Genomic DNA, 21826 nt, shown 5'->3' on the forward strand with positions numbered 1-21826 from the left:
GGACCCTTGAGTGCGAAGAAGCATTCCAGGAGTTCAAAAGGTTCCTAAGCCAACCTCCGATTCTAACCCGACCTGTAGTCGAGGAAGAACTCATCCTGTATTTGTCTGTAGCAAACAAAGCTGTAGCATCAGCTCTTATATGGGAAGACGAGGCCGGGAAGCATCCTGTATATTTCACTAGTAAAGTTCTACAAGGCCCTGAACTAAGGTATCAAAAACTGGAGAAGTTTGCATACTTCTTAGTAATAGCCTCACGAAGGCTACGGCCTTATTTTCAAGCTCACACAATAAAAGTTTGAACGAACCAACCCATGAAGCAAATCCTTCAGAAAATGGATATTGCGGGTTTGACCTAAAATATGAAATTCGGACGGCTATCAAAGCTCAATGCCTCACTAACTTCATAGCAGAATATGCAGGAGACCAAGAGGAAGAATCCACTACATGGGAGCTATATGTAGATGGTTCCTCAAACAAAATAGGAAGCGGTGCATGCATAATACTGGTCAACAAAGGGGGAACGCAAATAGAAGTCTCCCTCAAATTTGAATTCACAGCTTCCAACAATCAAGCAGAATATGAAGCCTTGATTGCAGGATTAAAGCTGGCCGAAGAAGTCGGTGCTACAAAAGTAGCGATATTCAGCGACTCTCAGGTGGTGACCTCCCAAATAAATGGAGAGTATCAGGCTAAAGACTCCAATATAAAGAGATACTTGGACAAAACATTGGAGCATCTTAGGCGCTTTGTAGAAGCTGAGATTAAGCATATAACTCAGGACCTCAACAGCAGAGCAGACGCCTTTCCAAGCTAGCAAGTACCAAGCTAGGGGGAATAATAGAAGTCTGATACAAGAGACTCTCCAAGAGCCCTTTGTGGCAAAAATAGAGGCCAAGCAAAATGTCCTTGAAATCTCGGGATTAGACCTTGGATGGATGAACCCCTTAGTCGAATACCTAAAATTCGACATCCTACCCAAGGAGGAAAAAGAGGCTAAAAAGATCCGGAGGGAGGCACAAAACTACACTTTAGTGAAAAATATTCTCTACAAAAGGGGAATATCAACACCACTATTAAAGTGTGTCCCAACTTCAAGGACAACTGAAGTCTTAGAAGAGATCCACAATGGTATCTGCGGAAACCATCTCGAATCCCGATCGCTAGCAAGGAAAGTCATTCGAGCTGAATTCTACTGGCCGACCTTGCAAAAGGATGCCACAGACTTTGTGAAAAAGTGCCAGCCATGCCAAATGCATGCAAACTTCCATGTTGCTCCCCTCGAGGAGCTCATTAGTATAACTTCTCCATGACCTTTCGCAAAATGGGGATTGGACTTGTTAGGACCATTCCGCCAAGCGCATGGACAAGTAAAATACCTAATAGTGGGAGTAGACTACTTCACGAAGTGGATAGAAGCAGAACCATTGGCCACCATCACCGCTTAGAGAAGTCAGAAGTTTCTCTAAAAAAATATTATCACAAGGTATGGAGTACCTCACTCCATCACCACTGATAATGGCACTCAGTTCACCGACTCAACCTTCAAAAATCTGGTAGCCAGCATGAAGATTAAGCATCAGTTCACCTCAGTAGAACATCCACAGGCAAATGGACAAGCTGAGGCAACTAACAAAGTCATATTGGCAGGGTTGAAGAAAAGGTTGCAAGATGCAAAGGGAGCCTGGGCTGAGGAGCTCCCACAAGTACTTTGGGCTTATTGGACTACACCTTAGTTTGCCACAGGGGAAACACCCTTCTGACTTACTTATGGCATAGAAGCCATGATACCAATTGAAATCAGTGAGCAAAGTCCAAGGGTGAACTTCTACGACGATGTCGGAAATATACAGGGGCACAAAGAAGAACTTGAGTTACTCCCCAAAGTCCGAGAACAAGCCCAGATAAGAGAAGTAGCATTGAAATAAAGGATGGCAAATAGATACAACAAAAAGGTCATTCGAAGAAGTTTTACCTCAGACGACTTGGTTTTGATCAGAAACGACATTAGAGTCAACAAAACTAGGGATGGGAAGCTTGCTGCCAATTGGAAAGGACCATATAAAATTAGTGAAGTCTTAGGAAAGAGCTATTACAAGGTGACCGACTTAAACGGTGTCGAGCTACCTAGGTCATGGCATGCTTGTAATATGAAAAGGTACTATAGTTCAAAGCGAACCACTCCCTGATATACTCTTTTCCCAACTTCATGGTTTTTTCCCAAAGAAAGGGTTTTCCTGAAGGGGGTTTTTAACGAGGCATCAAAGTGGGGACTAAGGGCAATGAATCATAAAAACCCTTAGTAGCAAAATGTACTTTTGCAAATAAATAAAGATCTTTTTCATATCTCTTTATAAATTCCTTTATACGTTATTTTCATTCTTTCTATGAAACGCGTTGACTTAAGCTCGACAAATCGTAAAAATCCCATGAACCGACCTAGATGGTCGTCAGGATAAAACGACGAGGTCAAGTCAGCATAAAGAGGTTATAAAAGTAGATCATAAAAGAACTCGGAGGATAGTCAACTTACAAGTTGTAAAAACCGAGAAAAAATGCATCGCAAAAACAACCTAAGTTATGGAAACTCAATAAAAGAAAATTGAGTACGAGAAATACCAAAAAGAGATAAGAAAACTCATCGAAAAGCCAAAGGCAGAGGCTGTTCGAAACCTTTGAGAAAATTCAAAGTAACTTAGACAAATGACAGCCAGCCATGACAAAAAGGTTTTCAAAAAGCAAAAAGATCAAAAAAGATTTTTTCAAAAACCTAAACAGAAAGCATGCACGCAACACAGATAGCTTAAAAATCCTTATCCAAAAAAATGTATTTTTAACTTTTGTTTACGGCCTCAAAGGGCCAAGAAATGTCAAGTACCAGCAGCCACCACCAATAAAACAAATATAAAATTGTTTAAAAAACAGGGGGACCCACAGGCCGGGCCCCTATATAGCAATGATCAGTTAGAAGAAGGAAGGTCATCACCACCGGGAGAGGGGCCATCACCACCAGAACTAGGGAGAGAAGTCGGAACGATATCGGGACCAGGGAGAGAAGTTGGAACAGCACCAGGGGAAGACAGAGCAGGTTGATCGGGGCCCTGAGAAGGAGCTCCTGAAGAACTCGGAACATCCTCTGGTCGGGGAGGGGATTCTACTATTCGTTGCCCTCGAGTCTTTAGGTCGGAGTCCAACTCAGGTCTGGGAGGATAAACAATGGCCCCGTCAACCACGATCTTGTCAGGGTCCAGTGGAGAAAGATCCAATTCAGGAGCGATAACCCCGACCTGTTCCTTGAATATCCTCCACGCCTCCCGACATATCGCCAACTCCTTCTTTAGGCCCAGGCTCTCCCCAAATAGCCTCATGTAACTCTGCTCTGCCTTCTCCTTCAGGCCCTCTGCCATGGCACACTGGCCCAGCAACCTCTTCTCCTTCTCCTGGAAGCGATCCCTCTCCTTCTTCAACTTAGCGACCTCCTCCTTCAGCCTCTTCTCCTCTTCTTGATATAAAAAAATTCTCCCCTCTAGCTCCTCAACCTTTTGGGAAGAACCCAAAGAGCTGAGGGGAGTCTTTTCAAAAATATCCAGAAGCCTTGTACCTACTCCAGCCGCCCGGATACTCCCCTGAACCAGAACATTAAGGTGGTTTCGAACGGAAACATCATCCATACTTATACAAGTATGAGGATAGATATGATTCCGAATGAACTGAGGCCCATTAGACTTAGCCTCACCCTCAAAAGAAGATCCAGACTCTAAAGTCTTGCGCTTCTTCTTCTCTGACTCAGGAGAAGATCGGGGCGGAGGAGACGGAAGAGAAGAAGCAGAGGAAGATATAACAATAGGTCGGGAGGGGGTCCCTAAGTTGTGAGGAGGAGGAGGAGGAGGGGGAGGAGGAGGAGCAGGAAGAGTGCCAGCAGCCCTGGCGGCACTCACCCTAGCACGGGACCTCGACTTGGCATCCTAAACTCTTTGATAGGAGGAGCTGGAATTCTTCTTCGCCATTTCTGCAAAAACCATTAGGTAATAAAAGAATCAACCTACAAGTCGGAAAAAATAGCTCAGAAACCAATCAGGTCGGAAAACAATACAAAAACAATAATAAAAGCTACCTAATTGAGTCTGTACAAAGGTCGGAGACCCCTGGAGGAACTTTTTTATATCAAGATAAGGGGCTCTCCCCCATACTTCTTAGAAGAACCCCACAACAGCCGCCTCTACCTCATTCAAATAATCCAGATTATATTTTTCTACGGGAGAGGCCTCTAACTAGTACAGGGAAAAATGAGGAGAAGAATTCTGGTCCAGGAAAAAGGGGTGGTGACCCTCTACGGCTTGAACTTTAAAAAAGAAGTTTTTGAAATCATGGAAGGATTCATCAAAAAGAGTAAAAACTCTCCGACCTTGAATGGCCCGGAAAGACACCCACTGCTGTTTATTATTCTGCACACTAAAGGGCTTGGTCATGTGAAAAAGAAAAAAGAAAATCCTCAAAGAAGTCGAAAAATCTAATGCATGGCTAATGAATTGATAAATTTTCAGGAAACCCCAAGAGTTGGGGTGAAGTTGAGTGGGGGCAACACAACAATGAGATAAAACGGCTATCTCAAAGTCGGAAAAAGGAAGAAAAACACCCAAACGGGTAAAAAATCTTTGATACATAAAGAAAAAATGGGGTCTGCATCAGAAGCTCTCCCAAAACAACCCGGTCTTCTGGACCCGAGGCAATTAGTTTATACTTCGGCTCATCCTCATCAATAGCACATATTCTATGATGAGTACGCAGGTCGGTAATATAGTCGGTATCTACCAGGGGGCTCTCCCCAAGAACGGTGCCATCAACCATAATGAAAGAGACTCTAGGGAAGACATCGTTTTCTAAGAAGGGTGATGAATCCTACAAAGAAAAAAGAAAAAGAATAAAAAACAGGGTCTCTAAAGGGCCTAAGGCAAGTTTCTCAAACAAACAGAATCACTAAGCCTACAGTCAACGCTCCTCCAAACAAAAACATGCAAGTAAAAGCATTTTGTAAAAAGAGGAGAAAAGAAAGGAACTGACCTTTTTCACGCAGAAGATAGGTGCGACAAACAGCCAAAGCACTCGAAAAGAAAGGAGTTTCTTCTTTCGAACAGAGGGTGCAAGTAAGAAATTTTTCAGAAACGAAACAAGAAAAGAGAGGGAAAGTATTTATAAACACGTTAGGGGTATAACAGTAAAACGACGCAACCATTTAAGAGATGTGCCGTTACCAATGTAATTGTTCCCCGCGTGTAAATGCTAAAACCTCTGAAGAGATGTGACGTTTGATTAGACGCGACGGTTGAGAAATTTGAATCACGTCGGTTCCTGAAGAATCATGTCGGTTCCCACTACGTCGACTACGATCCCGAGTTGTATACTCGAGCCCAACTCACGAAAAAGCTTGGACTCAAGTAGGGGCACTGTTCATACCCTTACCCAATGCCAAGGCCCAGATCCAAATAAGATAAAAAGGCCCAATCCACAAGATTTGTCTTCCCCTATAACTGACCTCCTCGCAAGAGGTCGGGTTCGACACAGACTCCGCCACAAGGAAGTCGGGAACGAAGGTTAGCTGGCAGATAACACTTATTTAAATAAGTAACTGCCCCTAAAATCTCTCAACCCACTTCCAGAAGTCATATCTTGACTTTCCTAAGATAAAGGGACGGTTATCCTCTTTAAAAGGTGAAACCACTCTAACGGTGGTTATGGGTTCACCAATACAAATACACTAACACTCATCAGGTATCTCTAAGTTTCCATACTCTAAAAACTTGATTAGACCCTTGCTGACTTAGGCATTGGAGTATCTTTGCAGGTACCACCCCCATTCTTTCTCACACACAAGTCGGAAGGAAGCTCCCAGACGTGAACCCCGCACGAAGGCTTCTTCCACCAAACGATTGGGCCAACCTAACAAGTCCATCCCATTAATCTCCAGTTACCTACCGTAACACTACTATTCTGATTCAATATAATTCTCTCTTTTTTAACCGTGCTGCTATTTTAAAAACCATTTTGAATCATACCTTCTATTTTTAAAGTTAAATTGAACCATACTCCAATATTATACGCTCTTTTAATTTTATACTTATACCTTAACTTTATCTTTTAATATTAATATAATTTATTTTTTATTAAAAATTATTAATTTTAAATATTTTCATTTTAAAATATTTTTTTATATTATTTTTTTAAACACCATGACTATCTCTTTTTTAATAAAATAAAAAAATTATTATGAAAATAATTTGTTTAATTAATAATTAATTAATAAAATATCAATAAATAAAAAATAGACTAAACAAATATATTTTTATTATTTTTAATATTTAAAATATTTTTTTTACAAACTAATTATATTTTTAAGATGTGAAAAGTTAAAAATAAAAATTATTTTAAAAAATAAAAATAAAAAATGTTTTCACAAACCAATCAGACTCTTGAATTCTAGAGGTTCTAAAGGGGTTCTGAGGAGAAATACAAGTGTTTCTTAATATTTGTGTTTTGATGAATTGAATATAGATTAATTTAAAACTAATATATAAATAAACATATCAATTTAGTCACTAATTAATTAATTATATTTAAATTTGAAGTAATACTTTTTTTTTATAAATGAAGAAATATTGATTAAATTTAAATGCAATAGATAATTAAAAAATATATTTATAAAAGAATAAAAATAACATAAAAATATATTTATCTTTCTATAAAAAAAGATTTGGTTTTTTCCTTAAATATTATAGAAACTAATTTTTTTACTAAAAGAATTGGTTTTTTCCTTAAATATTATAGAAATTAATTGTTTTTTTACTCATTTCGATACTTATTTTTTTAATAATTAAATCTTGGTAATAGTAAGTTAGAGAGTAATTTTTTTCCTATTATAATTAGATGAACCAGTTTTCGGACCAATAGATTGAAGTGCTCGGTAGAATAAAACATTGAAATAAGTTTGGGTCGGGTATTCGGTTGCTCCATTCGGAACCCGAAGCCTAAGTCCTAACTCCTAAGTACCATACTTAAGCTCTCCGTTTTACCGCCTTCTCTTTGTTTAGGTTCTGCTTCCCAAGTCTCTCAAACGCAGCAGCGCCTCCCTCCCTTCCTTCTTTCCAACACTGCTACTAATTCCGCTCACTTAAACGTCGTCGTTTCACTTTCACTCCCACCTCCTTCGTAACTCTTCCACTCTTGGTCTCTCTTCACTTAACGCAACGACCAAAGCCAAGCCATGGTTCTCTCGATCGAGGTACTCCACAACCTCTTCTTTCTCTCTATCTACTTTTGTCAGTCACTTAAAAATCTTAACCTATGTTATTTTTAAGGGTGCTTCGAATTCTGTTGAGGAGGTTGTGTTCAGTTTCTACACGGATGAAGAGGTGAAGAAGAACAGCCGCGTCAAGATTACAAACGCTAACTTGCTTGATACTATCGGTGCCCCCGCTCCTGGTGGTTTATATGATCCAGCTTTGGGTCCATCCGAAGAGAAATTGCCGTATGTTTTTTTTTTAATAAAGCGTATTCTGATTATTATTATTACTACTACTACTACTAGGGGGAAGTGAAGTGACCGTTAATATGCTCTTTATTTTTATTTATGTCGTTGTTAATGTGTTAAATAAATGGTAATCACCCTGAGGTTAGCCAATTTGACAAGGTCTTTAATTTCATGGTTTAAATCCTACGTATGAAGAAAATTCCTTTTTTTTTTTCATTTAGTAAGAGAAAGACTTGAAAACATGAGTGAGAGATCAAAGAGAACAATCCAAGTACACCAACCTAAGTACTCCATTACCCTTTATATATTGGTATAGATGGATTATTATTATTATGATTATTACTACTACTACTAGGTGCTAGGTGCTTTTCTTGGTTTAGGGTTTAGTGGTGGTGCTTTTTTGGGCATCCATGCTTGTCAAATCCTATTCTGGAGAGGGCTTAGTAGTAGTAGTGCTTTGCTGGGTTTAGGTTTTAGTGGTGGTGCTTTGTTGGACATCCATGCTTGTCAAATCCTATTTTTTGGAGAAGGCTTCATTCTTGGTTAATTAGTTTTTGTTTTATTTTATTTTTAAATTTTTCGTTTCTCATGTTTCATCCTTTGTTTATTTTTGTTTATTTTTTATCCTTTAACCTTTGAATTGTTTCGGCTACAGTCTGCATACAAGAAATTATTTTATTCTTGAAAAGTTTTGGTTTTCTTCATAGGACTTCTTCAAAACTTGTATTCTTGTTGATGATACCTAACAGTTTTACATTTGGGTGGAAATTTCGTATCTTACTTTTTTGAATCAGCCAAGTTGGTTCTTTTGATATAGCTCTGTGGACTGTGGAGATGAGACAAATTGGAGCAGCAATTATTTCCTGTTATCAATAGATCTTAATTTGATATTTTATTGGTATTGCCCAAAGTTTTCTTGAGGTGGATGATTGAGATCTCTCTTTTTCCTTGATGCAGTTGTAAAACATGTGGTCAATTGTATCACCTTTGTCCAGGTCATTTTGGTCATATAGAGCTTGTTTCCCCTGTCTACAACCCCTTGATGATCAGTCTTCTTACAAATATTCTACAAAGAACTTGTTTCACTTGCTGTCATTTTATGGCTAATAAAGAACTGGTAAATATATTCTCCATAAGCTCATGATTTTATAATATTTTTATGCATTTGTTGGTCACTATTCATATGGTCTTCTGTTGCTGCCAGGTGGAAAAATGTAGTTCCCAGTTGGAGCTTATTATGAAAGGGGATATCATTGGGGCAAAAAGATTGGATTCAATTAATAAAGATGAATCCATGTATCAAAGTGATGATGATGATAAAAGCCAGTCTTGTAGCTCTGAACAGCGGGGAGAAAGTTGGACCTCGCTGCAGTTCGAAGAGGCAATTTCTATTGTACAGAAGTTTTTGAAGAAGTCTTCTAAAAAATGTCAACGGTGTGGTTCCATTAATCCTAAAATTAGCCAACCAACCTTTGGATGGTTCCGTAAGGTAAATTCTTAAATTTCTCTTAAATTTGCTTTCTGATATTAAAGTATCATAAAGATTTAAATGCTATATCTTGTCTATGCTAGTACTGGTAATTTACGGAGCTTGATTTTACACACACATTCTTCTTTTGTATATCTACATTGTAAATGCCTACATGGGTTGACGGAAAAGGAGAGGTGTTTTTTTGGAAAAAAAAAGGGGGGGGGGGTACGTGCAATTTTAACCTTTTAGTGATAAGAAAGACATATTTGAAGTTGAACTTACACTCAACATTTCACTCAACATGAGTATTATCTCTTTTTTTTTGGTAGAAGGCATTTATCATTCTTTTGACTCAATTTCTTTTTTCACCTTGTCTGTTTTGGTTACAGTTTCCTGTTCACTTTATTTCTTTACTAATTCTTGTGGGTGTTTCAACAATCCACATGCTTTACTAATTCTTGCAAAACCCTTCACCATTTTTGGGTTTTTGGATAATGTATCTAGGATGGTCTGTCAGCTGCTGATGCTAGAGCAAATGTCATAAATTCTGATGATACAATCTTGGCAAGTGAGACTATAACCAATGACAGGGATGCAACATATGAAGAGGATATCAACTCTGCTGGGACCAAGAAAAGTGATGCAAAAAGGCACAAGTTGTCTTACAAGCTTGCTGAGCAAAATCAACTTTCTGGTCCTTTGTTACCATCGCAAGTTAGTTTCTTCCAAATATTGAATTAACCTCAATGTAAAGTGTCAGCTGGACACTGAAAAGTTTTGCATGCTGTTGGAAAATTTAGAATCATATATTAATTCTATTCAAGTTACAGGTTAAAATGACGTTAGAACTTTTGTGGAAAAATGAGGCTCGACTCTGTTCCTATATTAATGATATTCAAGGTCAGGGATATGGAAAGAAAGCAGGGCACTCAATGTTCTTTCTTGAGAATATTTTTGTTCCACCAATCAAATTCCGCCCTCCCACTAAAGGAGGTGATTTGGTAAGTGTGAATAATAAATAAAGACTGTTAACGATTTGTACTATTTCTCTATCTTCTTTGTTTGTACTCCATGTTCTTGCTTCTACTGTGGAGTGTGGAATATTTCCAAAGTTTGTCAATGCAAGGTATAGGTTTAGGGAAGTACTCTGAATTTGAAATTGCTGTGGGATATAAATGTAGGAAAAATGTACTTATGAAATTGTTAGCAGATATATATAGATTGGAAATGAAGGGTTTTTTGTTAGAAAATTCTATCATGACTCATGCGGGCCATTCTTAGGAAAGGAAGCCAGCAGGATGTAAAGGTCATGTGAAGGGAGGATATAAGGATGAAATGCAAATCCAGTTTCTTTCTTGGTTTATCACAAGAACACACTTACCCTTTCAATGTAGCTAATCTCATTTAGTGGGATGAGGCTTGTAAATTGCTGACATTCAAAGTATAACTACTCCTTTTTAGTCCTTTCATTATTTTGTGAATACTTGACTATCTTTTTTATTCTATATTCACCTTATTGACTTGGGCAATTGTGTTTGTAGGTATCGGAGCATGCTCATACTGTTTTGTTGGGTAAGATTCTGCAGTCTAACATAAGATTAGGGAATGCCCATCTAAACAAGAAGGATCCCTTGATGGTTTTAGCCAGGTGGATGGAACTTCAGCAATCTGTAAATGTGCTCTTTAACAGTAGCACTTCTGGTGAGAATTTATGCTGGTTATGTTTTGTTTTCTTTTTTTAGTTGTAACATGCAGACCTGGGTGTAGTTGGGTAATATATTTTATAAATTTCTTTATGTGATAAAATGTCTGTTGAGCACTCTCTTCTTTTTCTCGTGAATATTTAAAAGAGGACAAAGAACAATATGTGCACAATATATGGTAATACCCAACATGACTACATTATGTGACTGAAATGAAGGGTGCAATCCTTGGTAGTTTGTACCAGGCTATGCTGAATGTGGATTACTTCATAAACATGTCAATATGTAAATATTTTTATTTCTCTTGCTATTGATGGTTACACATGATTTTCTATTACTTCTTGATTGGTCTAGGCCAAAGAGATGCAAGTAATGGAATTATTCAGTTGTTGGAGAAGAAGGAAGGCCTCTTCCGCCAGAAAATGATGGGAAAGAGGGTTAATTTTGCATGCCGCTCTGTCATATCACCGGATCCTTATTTAGCAGTGAATGAAATTGGGATTCCCCCATATTTTGCTCTAAGGTTAACATATCCTGAGGTGAGAATTATAATTTTGTATTACCCAATATGCATGTAAGTTATGTTCTTCATTTGCATTTCTGTTAAGAATTTTGTCTGTTCAGTTTAGCATTCTGCATATTTCATACCTTCAAAACATTTACTTACAGATCTAATAAAAGCTAATATATTCTGGTATTGACATTGCATCTTTATTTAGTTAATTTTCTGCCTATGCTATTTACATGCAATTATTTTATAGACAAATCACTTTTTATCTGATGCAGCCTATGTAATTTGAAGAAAACTATACAAAATTGAAAAATAAGTATTCTGCTGCAAATAATTTGTACATTGAAGTGTGAAATCTTGGCCTCCTTATTATATCAGAGAATTAGGAACATAGGATGGGAAATTTCTCTATTGTGAAGTGAAATATTTAGGGTTTATTAAGGAAATCAAACAATCTGTAGGATATTGTAAATGACGGAATGTTGATAAGCAGTTGATAGCATTGATGATTTCCGATGTCTAAGTTTATGTTTGGACTGTGCATGGAATGTGATATTACTAACTATGGAAAATCACATCTTCTAAGACGAGTATGTCATTTTGTTTTCTGCCCTTGATAACTTGATGATATCACTGGCTATGGAAAATCACATCTTCAAAGATGAGTATGTCATGTTTTTTTCCCTTGATAAGTTGCATGGAATACGAAACTACTAGCTATGGAAAGTCACATCTTCTAAGCTCTGAGTATCTCATTTTGTTTTCTGCCCTGGTAACTTACAGAGAGTTACTCCTTGGAATGTAGTGAAGTTAAGGAATGCTATTCTTAATGGTCCAGAAATCCATCCAGGTGCCACACATTATGGCGATAAATCATCAATAGTAAAGCTTCCACCAAAAGGGAAGTTGCTTGCTTTGACATCAAGGAAATTACCATCATCAAGAGGGGTTATCATGCATAATGGAAAGATATGCGATCAAGAATTTGAAGGAAAAATTGTGTATCGCCACTTGAAGGATGGTGATGTTGTGCTTGTCAATAGACAGGTACTTATTATCTTATAATCTTATTATATGGTGTTTTATTAGCACATTTAAGCGTGGTTTAGTAAAACTTTTACTTTTTAAAGGTAGCTTATCAAAGCTAGCTTTTAAAATATAACTTTCTAAAAGTTGTAGCATTTATATTTGGTAAATAAATTAAAAATGATTTTCAATAAGCACAAATAACAACCATTGTGTTTGGTAAAATTTAAAAATACTACAATAGATATAAATGTAAGAGTTAATTTGGAAATTTACTAATATATGAAGTTATATTAGATTTTTGATTTTGATAAGCACAAGTCAACTTTAAAAAGTTTCACTTTGGGTGCTTTCAAAAGTACCCATATCTTTTAAAAGACAAAACGAGGATCTTGTGCTTTTCGAAAGCACAAACACATCTTCAAAAAGTTTTACCAAACCAAGCCTTATAATGTTAATGTATTTTATTCCCCTAATTGGAAATTCTTTTCTTTTAATCATACAAGAAAAGAAAATCAAATAATTACAGTTGATGTATGGTGATTGAATATTATCATATACTATTTAGAACTGCTAATTGGGTATATTTAACTATATTCAATTTTAAGTTAACCATAATTGTTCTGATTCCATGACTTGGTAAATATGCTGGTTTGTGAAGACAATATTGATCAGAGATGTGATATAAACATTGCCAGTGTTTAACTTCTGGTTTGAATTGAACTATATATTCCGTTGCAGCCTACACTTCATAAACCTAGTATAATGGCGCATATAGTTCGTGTTCTGAAGGGGGAGAAAACAGTGCGTATGCACTATGCGAACTGTAGGTAATATTTTATTTTAGGTTTAAGCTTGGTGTGCTTGTGAAATAAATTATTATTATTGGGTACATTTTGACTCTCTGATAACTCAAATGAATAAGTATCCTTAGAATTTACTTTGATGCAGTCAATAACTTTTCCCTCCTCGATTCCTTATTATTTCAGTACTTACAATGCTGATTTTGACGGTGACGAGATTAATGTGCATTTTCCACAAGATGAAATTTCCCGTGCTGAAGCTTACAATATTGTAAATGCCAACAACCAATATGTGAAGCCTACCAGTGGTGATCCAATAAGAGCCTTGATTCAGGTATTTGCATAAATAATTTAGAAAGGTGGCAGTTTAATGAAGATCCCAACATTATGGATTGAAGAATTACATGCACACTGCATGAATTGCTAAACGGATTGGAAGCAATCTGATCCTCACCCCTCTATTTGCATAAATAATTAACATGTTAACTGCATAGACAGCCTTTGTTGTTGTTGTTATTATTATTATTATTATATACTGAAGTTTTTCTCTCTGCCTTTTAAATAAATTTCCAGGATCATATTGTAAGTGCTGCCCTTCTAACAAAAAAGGATACATTTTTAAGCTGTGAAGCATTCAATCAACTTCTCTACAGTTCTGGTGTATCCATGCCTATGGTGGGATCTTTCTATGCAAAACCTGGGCAGAAAGTTTTCACATCAACTTCCGAGAGTGAAATGTTTTTGTTTCCTCCAGCCATATGGAAGCCAGAGCCCCTTTGGACAGGAAAGCAGGTATACTATCATTTGGTTCGTTTTTTGGCTTTTTTTCTATTATATGAAGGGCCTCTTATCTTTGGCATTGGAAAGAATGTCATTAAAAATTCCTTTAGCCTTTCTCCTCCATAAGTACTCCATAGAACATGTTGTATTGATAGACTGATTTAATCAAATATCAAAAGTCACAAAATGCAGGAAGGAAACTAGATGTGATTTTTGTCTGTAGATGATCAGGGAATTACTGGATGCAAAAATGATTACAAGTGTGGTAGCAGGTTTTGTCACAAGAAAAAAAAAAAAGAAAATTTGGGTAGTTTCTAAGGAGTAGCTCCGGGTGCTGTGTTGAAGAATATTGATGGTGATGTGATTTAAGGGCACGCTGTAGTGTTGTGGTACTTAGACCCACTAGAGAGAGAGAGAGAAATAACAGTCGTGATTGTGAACAAAAGATCCGTAAGACATGATTGGCTACAGTAATACTAGGATGAAATTTGGCATATTATTTAAATAGAGCATCAAATTCTGGTCAACTTACGGTAATAGTAGGATGAAAGTTGTCATATTATTAAGAGTCTGAAGTTCTGGTCAACTTGGAAATAGAATAGTGATGGGACATGACTTGGAAGATGCTGCTGCTCAGATACTATATTGAAATTTCGAGGATAGAATAACAGGAGAGGAGTGAATGCGCGGCCGAATTCGATGTAAGATGCTGCGATTCAGAAGATACATCAGCTATTTTATGACGAGTGCTAATACCATACTCTATTAATTTAATATAGAGAAATCATGAACTATAAAGAAATAGATAAATTATTCTTAGAGATCTAAGATACTTATTCTATTCTAAAGATACTATGGAGATATTGCTGGATGTTTATCTAATATCTAACAATTATTTTCTTGATAAATTTTCTGGATCCTTTTCGTTTTGTCAATTCTGTTCTTTCTTGGTAGTTTTGATTTCTTAGTATGTGAAAAACTGGATTGTGTGCTACATACCATTACTTTTCTACTGAGTTATGATTCAAGATTTGCTTCTTTATGTTAGGACCTTAATTTTTGTAAGTGAATTTAGTTTCTGCTATATTGCAGGTCATTAGTGCATTGTTATACTATGTCACTAGAGGTTCCCCACCATTTACAGTTGAGAAGAATGCGAAAATACCAGCTAATTTTTTCAAGACTCGAAACGGAAACACTAAAGGACGAACCACTGAGAAGTCAAGTAAGATGAAGGATGAGCCTGATGAGGATAAATTGTTGATATATAGAAATGATTTGGTGTGTGGCGTGGTTGATAAGGCTCAATTTGGTGACTATGGTATAGTACATACAGTACAAGAACTTTATGGCTCAAACATTGCGGGAAACCTTCTTTCAGCGTTTAGTCGTTTATTCACAAACTTCTTGCAGGTTAGCTGCCAATGAGTTAATATATAATCTTGGGTTATTTTATTGATTTATCTATCCTCAATATTCTATTATATTTTTCTGTTTTTCAGATGCACGGCTTCACATGTGGAGTTGATGATCTACTGATAACAGAAAGAAAGGATGGTGAAAGAATGAATCAACTCAAAAGCTGCGAGGAAATTGGTGACATTGTTCATCGGGAATTTGTCGGAGTCATGGAAGGTGATAATATAGGTAATATTCTTAAATTTGGTTTCTGCTGCAAACCATATGATTATAAAATAAAATACCATTTCCTGATGTAGTAAATTGCTTAATTTGCTAGCTTTCTATCCATGTTCTACTTATATATGACTCCTATCTAATTTATTAAATGACTTATGATGTGAAAATAGAATACTAAGTAAACTTTGGTAGTAACTCTACTATCCTAAGATAATTTATTACTCCTATCTAATATGGATGTGTTTCCTGAGCACACAGAATCTATAACTAGGATTGTTTCATAGATACACCGGTTAAAGCATATTTCAAACCAAATAAAATTTTGGTATGCATTTCTTCTATGCTATCATATAATGAGACATATCGACCAATGTATTTCTTCTACGCTATCATATATATATATATATATTGGTCAAATATATAATTGTCCATGCATCCAACTTATAGTTCAGCATACCTATGTTACTTGACATTTACTTAGTGCAGTTAGTTTTCCTATGTAAAATCTGTGATTTGTGGCATATTTGTTATTTCAGACCCAACCACACTGCAGTTGAATATTGAGAAAAAAATACGCAGTAATGGAGATGCAGCCTTAACATACTTGGATCGGAAGATGATAAGCAGTCTTAACTCCAAAACAAGCTCAGGAGTTTTAAAGGAGCTATTATCCGAAGGTATATGGAAACCTTCTGGGAAAAATTGGATTTCTCTTATGACCACATCTGGAGCCAAGGGTAGTATGGTAAGTATACTGTTGTGATGTTAATTTGTCTGTGTTACACTGCTATGTTAGATTTTAGCAGGTTAGGATACAGAATGGCATGGATACAATGAATTTGCTTTTGCAACTATTTTGGATGGATTCTTTTATAAAGTAATCAAGTTTTGCTAGTCTGGCATTTGCTTTTTTCAGTTGATGATGTAGAACTAGTTAGTCTGATTGTATTTTCAGTGTTAAATATCACTTTATTCACTGTATACTTTAGTATTTTCCATTTGATACAAGTCTTGTTGATATATTTGATGGCATTTAACCATTTAAAAATATTAAGTTGATTCATATTGTTTTGAAACAGGTCAATTTCCAGCAGATATCTTCTCATTTAGGCCAGCAAGAGTTGGAAGGAAAACGAGTTCCACGCATGGTTTCTGGAAAGACTTTGCCAAGCTTTCCTCCCTGGGATTGTTCCCCTAGAGCAGGAGGGTTCATTATTGATCGTTTTCTCACAGCCCTTCGTCCACAGGAATATTACTTTCATTGCATGGCAGGGCGTGAAGGGTAAAAAAGGCTTATGGACTGAACATGATAGCAGTTCGTTTTGAATGTTTTATTGTTACGTGTATGGTTGTTAGTGTTGTGTATTGGTGTTTGCTTGTGTGTATTGTCAAGAAGTGACTGATATATAATATATACTTATATGCTTATATGCTTGTCTGTATTGTCAAGTAAAAGTTATAATGTCACTTAATACGCGGTAACGTATACACGTTGCAAATCACATTATCATTTCAGCTTTATGAATATACTATAAAAAAAGATGTAAAAAAGAAAACGATTTTAAGTGAGTTTAAATTTAATCTGAGGGACATTTGCTTAGATGTATTGGTATATAAGTAACTTGAACTTGGTAATTCATGTTCTATGCATGTGATTACATTTCAACTTTATAATGTGCACGTTGATTAGCTGCTGACATGCATCTCATTGCTCATTTGTTTATGTTCTTTTCAAAGCTGTCTGAACCATTCTCTTCACTCCACAACACTTTCCCTAATGGAAAATCTTTCAATTCATATTCTGGATAAATAATTTGATAGTATTTCACATGTAAGGTTTATTTCTTCGATTACAGTATGGTTGTCTTAACAAATGAATGTTTGCTGCTCAGGTTGGTTGATACTGCAGTTAAAACTTCTCGGAGTGGTTACCTGCAAAGATGTCTAATGAAAAATCTTGAGTGTCTCAAAGTTAGTTATGATCACACTGTTCGTGATTCTGATGGTTCAGTTATTCAATTTCGTTATGGAGAAGATGGCGTAGATGTCCATCAAACCAGCTTTATTACCAAATTTGAAGCCTTGTCGATTGTATGGACTTGATTTTTTACTGCTATTATTGTTATTTTTTTGAAAATCCTAAATAATGCATGCAATTTGTATGTTGTTTATATGTTTGTTTATTGTGCCAATTTCAGAATAATGAACTGGTTTACAGCAGCTGTTGCCGTGAGCTTGACAGATCCAGTCCTTATATTAGCAAGTTGCCTGATGCTCTTAAAGGAAAAGCTGAAAACTTCATTCGTCATTTTTCTTCAAAGAAGAGAAATCGTAGTTCATTGAAACGATCAGATTTCTTGAAGTTGATGGAGCACAAGTATGTGTCAAGCCTTGCGCAACCAGGAGAGGCAGTTGGTGTTTTAGCCTCTCAATCTGTCGGGGAACCAGCAACACAAATGACGTAAGACCCTATTTTTTCCGGGAGAATATTTGTCTGCTTCTTAATGAGCCTCCTTCTTGTTATTAATTTTTTTTTTTTTGTATTTAAAGTAAAATGACCAGATAATTTATGGCAATTTGGAAGGAACAATTTTTATTAACGTGGCAGATAGTACTTCGATATTGCCCAGCATATGCTTAATTTGAACTATTTTTCATATAAATTGCTGGATCTTTGAAATCATAGCCTGAACTAATAAGAATAACTGCTTTATACTTGCGTATGGAGTTTGTAATCAAAAGCTGGTTTACTGTTTTCCACTGCGGTAAAATGTTAAGAGAATAAAACTTCCCAAGTTAAACATTTAAATTTTATGCCTCGTAAGGGAGCTAGTGGGATTGGAACTGTATATCTGTTCTTTTACCAGCTACTATTTTTCAAAACTTAAGGTGTAAACAGTGCTTGTTATTTATTCTTTTGCATTTTTATTCTGCAGCTTGAATACTTTTCATCTTGCTGGTCGAGGGGAAATGAATGTGACTCTTGGAATTCCGCGTCTGCAAGAGATCGTGATGAATGCCTCAGAACATATACTAACTCCATTTATGACATGCCCCTTGAGAGCTGGCAAATCGATGTGAGATGCTGGCATTGCTTTCTGTTCTCTAATCTATTTGTTTGTAGTTTTGTTTCTGAACACCCCTTGCTTTCTCTATGTGTAGATACTTATACAAACTACAATACATATGTTTGACATAGTTGTTGCTTGCAGGGAAGATGCGATTTCTCTTTCCGATAAGTTGAAGAGAATAACTGTAGCTGACATTATTGAAAGTATGGAAGTGTCTGTTGTACCAGTAGTTGTTTGTAATGGTCAGATTTGCAGAGTATATAAACTTGTGATGAAGCTATATAAACCTAAACACTATCCGAAATACACGGATATAACACTTGAAGATTGGGAGGACACACTAAGAGTTCTCTTTGTGAGGGAGTTGGAGGATGCCATTGAGAATCATGTGGCACTGCTTTCCAAAATTGGTGGCATTAAAGATTTTAAGACACAGAAATCCACCACAAGTAGCTCAGATGATGTAGACGGCAATGAAACGGATACTGCAAAGAAAGGCCGGAGTAATGATGATGACGATGACGATGACGATGGTGGGGCTGATGACACAGAAGGGGATGAGGATCTTGGTTTTGAAGCACAGAAGAGAAAACAGCAAGTTACTGATGAGGTTGATTATGAAGATGATCCTGAAGATGAGACACGTGATAATGAGTTATCAGAAGTATCTGATGGTGATTATGGTGGAAGTGATAACGAGGATGATAAGAACATCAAACTTGATGCCCGTGATTCTCAAGGACTTGAAGACCTGGCAGAGCCTGATGGGGATGTCTCACCTCCTGAAAAAATTGATCGGAAATCTAAGCCCAAATCTAGTGGTGAAAAAGAGAAGAAAAAATCTGGACCAATAAGAAAGAAATATGACAGATCAATTTTTGTGGAAGCAAAAGGGATGCATTTTGAGATCCACTTCCAATTTACTCACGAACCACATATTTTATTGGCTCAGGTATACGAATTTCTTTGATTTTAATGAGTTAACTGATTTTACAAATTTCTACTAGGTCGGACGATTTTATGATATAAATCTTGTTAGGATTTTACGTAAATCTTGATTTCTCTACCTTGGTTATGCCTAAAGAGCAACATAGTTATTCTAGTCTTGTATGCAGTATGCTCTGCAATTCTAGGTTTGATTCCTTTGCAACTACGAAATATTAGCAAGGTGCTATCATGGTAATTTTATAGAAAAGATGCATATGCTGTAGATTTTGTCAAGTTGTTATTTGAGCTTAGACATGCAAATATTGTAGAGACATTAATGCATGAATGATGTTGAGGGAAGATGGTAACCTTCGTTTGGTTGACAAGTGATGGTTAACAAATGAGTGTATGTTATCTCTCTACCTTCTCATTGCTTTCAAACATAAAAAGGCTCACTTATTTTTGAATTAATTTTATGCAGATTGCTCAGAAAACTGCCAATAAGGTTTGCATCCAGAAGTATGGAAAGGTTGGCCAATGTAAGGCTGTTACTTGCAAAGAAAGTGGAGTAATCTACTACGGCGACAATCACCGTACAAGGGAAGATATCCCTGCTGCCGAATTGGAAAAAATAGCAGCACTTCAAACTTCTGGTGTGAATTTTCAAACATTTTGGGACTTAGAAGATCATCTTGATGTAAGGTACATTTATTCCAACGATGTTCAAGCTATGTTAAAGACTTATGGTGTGGAAGCAGCCAGAGAGACCATCATCAGGGAAGTTAAAAATGTCTTCAAGTCTTATGGAATATCCGTAGACATCCGGCACTTGATGCTTATCGCTGATTTCATGACTTTCGCTGGTAAGTATCGTCCGATGAGCAGATCGGGGGGCATAGCATTCTCTACTTCCCCTTTCCTCAAGATGTGCTTTGAGACGGCCTCCAAGTTCATCGTCGAAGCATCTTCTCACGGCCTGGTTGACACCTTGGACACTCCGTCTTCTAGAATTTGTCTTGGTTTGCCTGTGAAGATGGGAACCGGTTGCCATGACTTGTTACAGAAACTGGAAATATAAGATCGTTACTATGTTACTCCTAGATCTCTGGTTGATTCATGCCTAGAAAATCTGGCAAATTTTGACACCTTGTACAATTCATTGTTTACAAATTTTTACAGGCACATTTTTCTCTGGTTTAGTAGTTTGTTTGGAGGCAGTAGTATAATGCTTTGAAATGTCATTCCCATTTCCATCAATAGCTATGTATAATGCGATTTTTTTTGTATAATATCTACGTTTAACGATATATTTTTAAAATGTGGATTTACTCATGTTCTTTATTAATATTATATATTTATTTATTGTGTCTTGTGTTATGTAAGGCTGTGTTTGTTTACAAATAGGAATCACCGAGAGAAAGGAATACAAAATTATGTTTTGAATTAATATACTGTTCTTTGAAAGAGACATGGAAAGACACTAGTAGGATATAACTTATCTGTTTTTTTTAATTGTTTTCATTAATTTTTTATAATTATAGTTTTATTATTTTATTTTTCTTATAAATTGTGTGAAAGAAAATTTAAGTAAACTAGATTTTTCATAATTTGTTATATCTTATATTTAGTTTATTACCAAATATATAAGATAATAATTTATGCTTGTCTTTTATATTATGTTTTTATTGTACGACTTATTTTCAAAATAAGTTTAACTACACGTTTAAGTATTTTTGGCAATTAAGTCTAATTAAGTTGGTCCAAATTCAACAAAATCTATTTTCATCACATCAGTGTGTACACACATGCGTTTCAATAATGTAAAACATATCCTTTTTTTTTCTTTTTTTTTGAAGGAAAATGAGCTCAACACATTTAGTGGAGCATACAAGAAAACATAAAATAAACTTTTGAAACTCTTATGGTATCTCCGGCATAGCCATCAATAACATGAGTTACCTTTTGCACCACTCTCTAGAGCAAGAAAACGTCCTAGTAACACAATCTCCCACTTCCACTGTCTTGTTCTGAAAAATAACCTCATTTCTACACAACCAGATGTTTCTCGCACATTTTTTCTCAAAGTCGTCGTCCTCCAGCTCTCAAAATGTTCTTTTATGGAGCTTGTGATGCTCCAAACACGACCCACATGACTTATCCATGCGCACCACATCTGCTAATCATACTCACACGTAACAAACAAATGTTGTACAGTTTCAATTTCCTTACTACACATAACACATACTTTATCACTTTGTTCAATGGTGCCTAATATGCTCAAGCGATTCTTTGTATTAACTCGGCCTACAAGCACAAACCAATTAAACAACTCTACCCTAGGTGGAACAATTCCTTTCCAGATTCCATTTGTGAA

General features: G+C 36.3%; 1 protein-coding gene across 1 annotated transcript; it reads left to right on the plus strand.

The window, feature by feature from the left end:
* Positions 1 to 7088: 7088 nt before the first annotated feature.
* Positions 7089 to 20784, plus strand: LOC130960940 (DNA-directed RNA polymerase I subunit 1). Its single transcript, XM_057886486.1, has 21 exons — positions 7089 to 7273; positions 7350 to 7519; positions 8480 to 8639; positions 8727 to 9011; positions 9498 to 9707; positions 9824 to 9994; positions 10535 to 10694; positions 11051 to 11235; positions 11991 to 12254; positions 12975 to 13063; positions 13223 to 13370; positions 13610 to 13828; positions 14909 to 15229; positions 15319 to 15463; positions 15991 to 16199; positions 16534 to 16736; positions 17347 to 17545; positions 17653 to 17915; positions 18391 to 18531; positions 18667 to 19477; positions 19934 to 20784. The coding sequence occupies exons 1-21, from the start codon at positions 7256 to 7258 to the stop codon at positions 20528 to 20530; spliced, it is 4968 nt and encodes a 1655-aa protein (XP_057742469.1). The 5' UTR covers positions 7089 to 7255; the 3' UTR covers positions 20531 to 20784.
* Positions 20785 to 21826: the final 1042 nt, after the last annotated feature.

This window comes from Arachis stenosperma, chromosome 2 (genome assembly GCF_014773155.1).
Source record: "Arachis stenosperma cultivar V10309 chromosome 2, arast.V10309.gnm1.PFL2, whole genome shotgun sequence".
Classification (NCBI taxonomy): domain Eukaryota; kingdom Viridiplantae; phylum Streptophyta; class Magnoliopsida; order Fabales; family Fabaceae; genus Arachis; species Arachis stenosperma.

Excerpts from the sequence above, each read along its gene's own strand:
- LOC130960940 (XM_057886486.1), top strand. Across the intron at positions 9,708-9,823 it reads GTCCTTTGTTACCATCGCAA|GTTAAAATGACGTTAGAACT; the intron begins GTTAGTTTCTTC and ends TTCAAGTTACAG. Across the intron at positions 12,255-12,974 it reads TTGTGCTTGTCAATAGACAG|CCTACACTTCATAAACCTAG; the intron begins GTACTTATTATC and ends ATTCCGTTGCAG.